The sequence below is a fragment of the Salvia hispanica genome, chromosome 5 (assembly GCF_023119035.1).
Source record: "Salvia hispanica cultivar TCC Black 2014 chromosome 5, UniMelb_Shisp_WGS_1.0, whole genome shotgun sequence".
Classification (NCBI taxonomy): Eukaryota; Viridiplantae; Streptophyta; class Magnoliopsida; order Lamiales; family Lamiaceae; genus Salvia; species Salvia hispanica.
The window spans coordinates 25,865,511-25,874,193 of NC_062969.1; the positions used below are offsets into that span (position 1 = coordinate 25,865,511).

General features: G+C 37.2%; 2 protein-coding genes across 2 annotated transcripts; one reads left to right on the plus strand and one right to left on the minus strand.

Annotated features, from left to right (window-relative positions):
- Positions 1 to 1,301: 1,301 nt before the first annotated feature.
- LOC125186777 lies at positions 1,302 to 4,302 on the plus strand. Its single transcript, XM_048083221.1, has 4 exons — positions 1,302 to 1,542; positions 1,810 to 1,903; positions 2,154 to 2,258; positions 3,743 to 4,302. The coding sequence occupies exons 1-4, from the start codon at positions 1,346 to 1,348 to the stop codon at positions 4,010 to 4,012; spliced, it is 666 nt and encodes a 221-aa protein (XP_047939178.1). The 5' UTR covers positions 1,302 to 1,345; the 3' UTR covers positions 4,013 to 4,302.
- Positions 4,303 to 5,814: 1,512 nt separating this feature from the next.
- Positions 5,815 to 8,683, minus strand: LOC125189223 (putative glycerol-3-phosphate transporter 1). The gene is made up of 3 exons (XM_048086512.1): positions 8,636 to 8,683; positions 6,822 to 7,866; positions 5,815 to 6,722 (listed from the first exon to the last, which is right to left on the minus strand). Exons 2-3 carry the CDS (start codon positions 7,816 to 7,818, stop codon positions 6,163 to 6,165), a joined length of 1,557 nt encoding a protein of 518 aa, XP_047942469.1. The 5' UTR covers positions 7,819 to 7,866; positions 8,636 to 8,683; the 3' UTR covers positions 5,815 to 6,162.

Consider the following 8,683-nt stretch of genomic DNA (forward strand, 5'->3'; position numbering starts at 1 on the left):
ATTAAGCATGGATGAAATAATCACCTAAACAGATTTCGTTCTCCAAATTTATTTTATTTGCTACTCCCTCCATTCCCGATTAAGAGTCACGCTTTGACTGGGCACGAGTTTTAAGAAATGTAAAGAAAAATTACTTGAAAAATTTAGTGGAGTGTGAGACCCAAATTTTTTTATATTGGTTTTATAATAAAATGTGAGTGAATTGAGTTAGTGAAATGTGAGACCTACTTACTATTTATGGTAAAAATGAAGTGTGATTCTTAACTGTGGGTGGACCGAAATGAAAAAATATAACTTTTAATCGGGGACGGAGGGAATAGTTTTCTATTGCAAACCATGTCAGTCACTCAAACTTCTCTAGAGCAATCATTCAGTTTTTGGAAATATGAGATTAGACGTCACCAAACCGAACCGGCCCGGAACCGTCACCGGCGGTTCGGAACCGTGAACCGGAACCGCGGTGGCGGTTCGGAACCGGATAGGAGTCGGCGGTTTAGGCGGGCCGGTTCAAGTTCACGAAAAATCAAGAACCGTAATCGCCGGTTCGCCGGAAACCGGCGGTTCCGGTAGCTTTTCAGGGTTCAGGGTATAGGCATGCAGGCGTAGGCATGCCGACTAAGAGTATTTTTATATACTATCTATTTACATTTATAATTTATTATTTTTTACTTCAACTTTTTTTATTTAAGTCTTTTGATTCTTTTGTAATTTCAATTTTCAACATTTGTATTTGTAATATCGACATTCACATATCGTTCAAATTTGTATGATTGTATGATTGTATGATTGTTTCAATAAAATTCCAATTGTTCCAACTCCAATGTCGACTTCTACTCCATTTGTCAATTGTCATTCTCGTTTTATTTATTTATTCGATAGTACAAGACTACAACTACACCTACAACTCTACAATTAGTACTATACCGGAATAAAATTAAAAAATAAAAAATAAAAAAATTCGGCATTGAACCGGCGGTCCGAACCGGAACCGCCCCCCGGGAACCGTCTAGAAACCGCCGGTTTTGAACCGGCTTGGAACCGTGACTGAACCGGAACCGGAACCGGAACCGCCTGACCCTAGGCGGGCCGGTTCAGGTTCCATATTTTTTTGAACCGGAACCGCCGGTTCCGAACCGGGAACCGGCGGTTCATGAACCGTGGTGACGTCTATATGAGATTGATCAAAATTTAAATATTATAATCGGTATATTTTAATTTATTTGGCATTTTGACTAATTTTAATTTCAAATTAATTGAAAAAAATGAAATTTATACGTAAAATTAGAAAAGCTTTTCAGGTGATCAAAAGAAAGCAATGGAGTAGAAGTAGTAATTTGCAAAAGGAATGGAGGATTTTGCGAAGAAGGTGTCCATATCAGAACCAGAGACCGCCGCCAAATCCATAAATATGGAGACTCAAGCTGAAGAGAATCAGGAAAAAGGCTCAAAATTCAACACCACCAACGAAGCAATTCTAGGGTTGCTCCGCAGATTCCTCGCTGTTCAGCAGCGCCGCGCCATCGCTTATGCCCGCCTCAAACGGTATTCTTCCTCTCTCCCCAATTTCTCCTCGATTGCACGCAGTTTGTGTCCTCGCAAATGGTATACTATACATCTCTGGGGCTGGATGAGTCGTTATGTGTCTGAGAAAGAAATTGAGCTCGTATTCTTTCCAATTTCTGGTTCTGTATTGTAATAGAGTCCGGAACTTTCCTGATTATAGTGTGGATCAGCAGTGAATATGCTTTGTTTTGCTCCGGTTGTTTATGGCATTTCGATTTCGCCTCAAATTCTTTCTTTTTTACGCAGGGGTTTTGAAGATTATAGGGTATCAGGAGGTGAATTAGCTTTTCAGCAGCTTTGCAGTGAGATTACTCTCGAGTTTAATGATTGTTCAAAGCAGGTCAGTCTCTCTGAATCATGACACTATTGAAAGTGATCATGATTCTTAGGTTAATACTGGGAATAATAATTTCAAGCAATGGTGGAAGACAATCTAGATGTCCTTGATTCAGTTTTAAAACAAATGTAATAAGTTGTTCATGACCATGGTGCATTAGCTGGTGTATGAATGTTTTTCGATGCTTTTGATTATCTCGGTTTCTTAAATTGCCTGCTGCATTTTCTTACGTGGAACGTGTGTTGTGATGAAGGTGCTTGAAATGGAATCGGTATTCACAAGTCCTGCTTATTGCAGAGAGGATCTGGCTGGCTTGCTGAGATCGGTTCAAGTCAAAGAAAAGGAGAAATTGAATTTAGTATGTCATCCTCCTTTCAATTGCCTTATTATTTCTCTGGCAATCTTGGGATATTTCTGAATTACTTGCATATTTCCACAGTCTGTTATGAATTATGATGGATTCATTATTTAGGAATTCACGGTTATTAACTTCCAGGAGAAGTATAATGAGATTATTCCATTCTATGGTATGTGCATGCTCATAAACATCTAGCTTTTCTATGGCATATATAAGAGGTACATCCATTTTAGTTGGATATTTCATACTTGTATTTATGACACTGGTGAACTCGTGCAGGTATTGTATACTTCATTTGTATCTTCGACCTTTTATAAGACTCACTGGAAAGTTCATTAATTTTAGTCCAAATTCCAATGTTATTTCAACTATGAAGAAAATTGTTGCAACTATTAGTGACCCGATTTGTCTTTAGGTGCATTATAACAGCAGTGAGTGCCTTTAGCAAAAATAATGTAATCTTTTGGTGCTTGTGTTATTTGTTAGGAAAATTTGAATAACATCCATACTAATTTATATGGGGCGATCATGGGTGTTAAATGCTTGCAGTTATTAGCTTAAGCTTTCTCTTCTTTATTTATCGCCCAAAATAAACGCCGCCTAAATATCTTCATTCAAGTGCAATTTTCTGGAAGAAATTTGGTCCCCTGCCTGCTAGTAAGTTTTATGTGGCTTCTGTTTCCTTGTTAACAATCTAGAAGACAGTATCCAGATCGAAAGGGAAGTCGCAACGATAATCATTTTAAATTTTTTGGAGGGTGCGGGGAGATATTTTATGAAAATGGTGATCATTAACTTCATTTTATTTTGGACCTGTCATGGGAGTCTACCCATCCCAGGCCTTGCCTAGGTCTAACTCCCAGTATGGCGCCCATGCACCTTTTAGAACAGTTGGGATTTGGGAAGCATAATAAGCAGTTCTATTTTGCAGCAACAGACAGACAGATTGGATATTTTCTTGAAAGTGTCTGACAAAATTTATTTATCGCTAGAAATGAGATCATTGACTGTCGAGGTAGAAATAATTCCGAAAAGAAAAGTTTTTACACCTAATAGATACTAGAACTCGTAAGCTAAAAAAAGCTCGTATCACTAAATGCATTGTGTTCTTTCATCTTTCAATTACTTTCTAGAACCCTCAATTTTTTTATGCATCCTTATAAGAAATTAAATGTTAAAATTATTGGTAAATAGAAGTGCTTGAAAAATGAAAAATGTTTGACCAGGAATTTTGGTTGACATTACTATCTGCACAGCATGCAAAAGAATGCACCTCTTAGCCTTAAATTGATATGATAGAAGAAAAGAAAAATAGAATCTTAAATAACAAGGCTTGTAGCTTTATTTTGTTCCATGTTTCTGTAGTTCTTCATACTTTTGTAAGTATTTCTTTGCTCAAAGGTCTATTGTGTTTGAGTATCCCTTGATGGTATCCATATCTTATAAATGTTCTGTTTCATTTTTTGTGCTCCTTTTTCTCTCAGACAGCTACAATTCAAGTGCTGAAGAAGGCTGGTCGACCCTCAGAACGCTTGGTAAGCCATGAGAATTGCAGATTTACTCAGTCGACAGGACACGAATGCATGCACATCCAGCAAATAACTGAGGAATCTGGAACTGAAGAAGCTGAGGCTGATTCTGAATACGATAATGCCCTCAAGGAAGCTGTTCAAGGCATGCAAGGTGCAGTCACTTCTATAAACGAATACTTGGAAGAGGTCAGGTATGAGATTGCAGCACTTGAAGACGAATAACACTGTTTTGGTGGTGTAAGTGCAGTGGCCCTTACGCAGAATGCTTTTCCTGGGGACTTAAATAGTTGAAAGCTGCCTTAATGATCCTAATCCATCAGTGATCATCTCAGTTTAATTATTTAAATTATTGGTAGAAGGTTAGAACTTGGAAGAATATTGAATATACACAATTCGATGCATGCAGATGGAGTATAACTAGTGGTAGATGATTTTGGCCTTCGAAATATCAACTTTTGTCTGGAATATCAATAGTGTAACTGTTTAAAAATGTCTATCCATCTTTATAGAAATGCATATGTGCAGTGAATAGTTGATATTAAATTCCAGACCATTATCTTTAGTATTAAAGGTCACACACAAGTATCAACCAATTCCAGATAGTCGTATGTCTTAAATCCTTTGGCATCAGTAATCTATTTCACTGCAGTTGGTTGGTTCAAATATCTCTCAACATGGTGATAATGGTCTTCTCACGAGCCCAAACTACTTTGGTAGTATTAAAAGTCACATACAAATTGTTCACTAGTGTGTTACATTGTTGAGTGCTAATATATACTCCATATGCTACCTTGGTGGTTTAACATGCCTTTGTTTGTTCTAGTATTTATTATTTTTTATGAATTATATAAATAACAATAAATGACTAACCATGTGATAAAATAAATTTTTTCTGAAATTATGGAAAATAAAGTTTACAAATAGGTCAAAATGGAAAAAATACCTCAAATATAATTATAACTAATAGAATAATTTTTTTAGATGTAAATATTTTTCTTTAGAAGGCTTCAATTATTCACATCTTATAGTAGTAGTAGTATTTATTTTCATACTACTATATTAATAAAATTTGTCCGTGTATCGCTCTCGAATGACACGACAGTGGATTCCGAAAGAACCAGTGTGAATTGTGAATTAAATTAAAACTTTTGCATGATATTGTTTGGGCCACACATAATTTGTTTCCTATTCCTTTTGTTTTTATTTTTTAATACTACTAATATTTTAGAGACCAGACAAAAACACAAATCAATTTGATATCGCATGGCTGTAACGTGGGGTCGCAAAGATTGATGGTAATTGAGAAAAATCACCCATTGGTTTAAACTTTAAACCAAGAAAAGGCTTATCACTCTTTGAAAGGCCACACCTACTTCTCACCAATACCACCAACCTAGGGTTGGCACTAGGCACATTCCTTCCTTGCAATATGGCCACAACCATATATTAAAAGCCACTAGATCTCTTTTCTAGGAGAAAGAAATTTGGTTATGTAAATTTCTCTTAATATTCAATATATGAAACATAAATTTCACTAAATAAGTAGTCATGTTCGATGGAATTGATCTAAAAGGTTGATGGCAGCCCCAAATTGAAACATACTAGCATTAAACTAGAAAAGGAAGCAAACCTCGTTTTCTCATAGGCCACTTGAGTTTTCAGTGGATCTCACGTATGTGATAAAGCAATTGTTCTCATTTGTAATCATGGAAAGATTATGCGTCACTGTCAACTTGTCTTTTGAGAAGCTCTCATTTCCGAGATTATAAAGATTTTGTGACCAGGGATGAATATTTAATCTATGATGATTACTGAATTCCAGTGAAATAAAGATTTGGTTTATCTTTTAATTATAGCGAAAATTTATATACACATTTTAATTATAATAGTAATTGAAATAATGAGTTGGTACATGTCTTAATCTAACCTTATCTTTTGCATTCCACCACTTTGAGAAACTCGTTTTTATCGCCTAACATGTCTTGCACCAACAATCTCAAATGAAAATCAATCACAAGGAAACGGAACAACAGAAAAAGGTCATTGATTAAAAAAATTAAAAGAACCTTTTTCATATATTACATATAACAGGAAAAATCTACATTCTCTTGAGGATGACTAAATTCCTCTAGCTTTTTTCTTGGGAGGGCAATGAATCATCCCAATTCAACCAATATGTACACAAAAATCACCACCTCTGCCCATGGCAATTTCAACTAATGGAGGATAGGCAAAAGCTTTTATCTAGATTTCAAACTCGATTTCTTCTAACCACCATCTATCAATTGAGGGAGCTACCCCAAGAAGCTAGACTTGTATACAACGGATGTATGCACAACGAAGCAGAAAATCTTCTCGGTGTTGCAGGGCAATCATACCTCCAAGTCCGAAGGTGTTGATCTAGGAAGTTCATACGTCCTTGCACCTTGAATCTTCGAAGCCACCTCAGCCATAACGAGCTTCGTTAGAAGCAGTCCAGCTATGAGAGCTGCACCCATAAGCATTGTGAAAACTGCACTCCAGCTACTAGTTGATATGTATCCTGTTAGCAATGGCCCAACAGCAGCACCTATTGATCCTGTTCCATCAATTATAGCAGTAACCGTGGCTAGAGCCCGTGCGTTTCCCTTCAACGAACTGTGTGTTCCCAGATCAGCAGATACTGCCGTTGTTATGAGAGCGTATGGCCCGTTCACAAACATTCCGGTGATCAGCATGAGTATGATGTTTAGAGTCATGGACACGTGCCCGTAGCTTCTGTAAAAGAAGAGAGCCGGTATGGCACAGTACATGAAACTTGCTGCTGTTATGGCTCTAGCATCTAAACGGTCAGAAATGTGGCCAGCCAGGATCCCTCCAACCACACCTCCAACGTCGAACAGTGTAGACAAGTTACCGGACTCCTCATTTGATAAGTACCTCCCTTCAATGGCTGCAACATTCAGAATGAAGGCATTTAGCTTTTAGTAACATTGGAAGTAGTAGCACAAAATATTACATTCAATATAATGCAAAAATGAAGTTCATGTACCTGTATGGCTAATGTAAAACGGGAGCCAGTAGAGGAATGTGTAGGCCACCAATTTCGAAAAGAAAAGGCAAAGGGAAAAAGAAGCAACCCCAGGAATTCTCCATGCTTCCAGGAATCCCACAGCACTTCTATGATCTGAGTTCATGCTCAACAATGGTACTGCTAATTCATCCCCTTCTTTCCTAGGAGATGACACTTGTTCATCATCATCATCAATATTAGCTCCAACAGAATCGGGGCTAACCGGTAAGAAAAAGAACAGCACCAACCCCATAAACACAATACCAAACCCAGGAACAACCATGGACCACCCCCACCCATACTTCAACAACATTGAAGCAACTACAGAGCCTGTAATGTTACCAAGAGAAGTATGAGAATTCCAGATACCCATTATAAGTCCCCTCTTCTTTTTCCCAAACCAATTTCCAACAACTGCAACCACTGAAGGCCATCCAGTTGATTGGAATAGTCCAGCAAGCATCTGGACAATCAAATAGTAATAGAAAGTGTGTATATTTGCCCAGTAACCAACTCCATAAAGGGCAGTAAACAATCCGGTTCCAACCATACCAATGGTTAGAAATATCCTAAGATCCATCCTATCTCCCACATGTCCAGAAAAGAACATCCCTATAGCATATACAAAGAGAAAAGCCACATCAAGCTCCCCAAGCAATGCAGTTCCATCAGAACCACTGAAGGGCGCCCAACCAGCTCCGAGAGCCGAATTTCTAGTTCCTTGTAGCGGCACCCGTCTCCAAAAGAAGATAGATTGCAAGTCTACATCAGGAGATTGGGGATCAAGAGCACTTTTCACCACACTGGTAGTTTTCCTTGTAGCGTGGTAGGCCAAGTATGCAAAGAATGTTATAGTAAGGGCAATGGCTTGATGAGTTTTGTACGAGATGGCCGATCCTTTGACATATTCAACGAATCGTAATCCTAGGGCCTTGCGGTATCTTATCTCTCCGGTAGGCTCTCCAGTTAAACCCATTACGGCTTATAAAGTCTCCACCCTTCAATGAAATAAATAATTGGCAACCTGAATTTAAGATAACAAGTTCATCAATTAGATTATAGTACTAACATTCAAGATAAATTTCCATATAAAAACTCAGCAAATTGGCAATTTAGAATGCTAATAGCCTAATAGATAGTTTTCTAACGTCATTCAATCATCAAAAAACCATTCAGATCAAAAGATGCATATAAATTCAAACTCTCACAATGAGTACAGATAAGCAAACGAATGTCAACCAAAATTACCAACGAATTTCCAGAAACTTAGCTCAAAATTGAGAATAAGTAGGTTCTTGTTCGGAAATAACGACAGAAACTTAGCTCAAAAAATAACGTTTTAAAACACATATTAAAATCAACAGATTTCCCATCGATCCAGGAAACTGATTGGATTAACGAACAGCGCATCTGTTCCACTCCATACCTAGAAAATTCTAGAAATTATAGCATCAACGGCTGGGTTTAACTCTTAAAAATTCTAGAATACTAAAAACAAGAATAAATACAAAGGAGAACATGTTTCACCTAAAATAGAAATTATTTCGAGCATCAGATAATTGAACGGCAATCAGCCAATAAATTTGCCAAAACCAATTTTTTTTGGAAAAAAAATGATAGCAGGGCAGAGAAAAAACAATAAATTTTGAATGATTTGAATTCAGAAACTCGAGGAAATGATGTGTATTCGCACAGGTCGGAGCTCGAGTTAGGCGATCAAAAATCAATACAGATAGAGAAACGGATAACAGAAATAACATTAAGAAAAATTCTGAAATAAGAAAAACTTTTACCTGAGATTGTTCGAGGTATATCCTCTGAGTGTAAAATGTTTATGCAGG

Bases quoted from the DNA above. Each gene is read 5' to 3' on its own strand.
- LOC125186777 (XM_048083221.1), top strand. From the start codon at position 1,346: ATGGAGGATTTTGCGAAGAAGGTGTCCATATCAGAACCAGAGACCGCC. The intron at 1,543-1,809 runs GTATTCTTCCTC...TTTTTTACGCAG, and splicing joins GCTTATGCCCGCCTCAAACG to GGGTTTTGAAGATTATAGGG. The intron at 1,904-2,153 runs GTCAGTCTCTCT...GTTGTGATGAAG, and splicing joins TTAATGATTGTTCAAAGCAG to GTGCTTGAAATGGAATCGGT.
- LOC125189223 (XM_048086512.1), bottom strand. From the start codon at position 7,818: ATGGGTTTAACTGGAGAGCCTACCGGAGAGATAAGATACCGCAAGGCC. The intron at 6,723-6,821 runs GTACATGAACTT...TGAATGTTGCAG, and splicing joins GTTTTACATTAGCCATACAG to CCATTGAAGGGAGGTACTTA.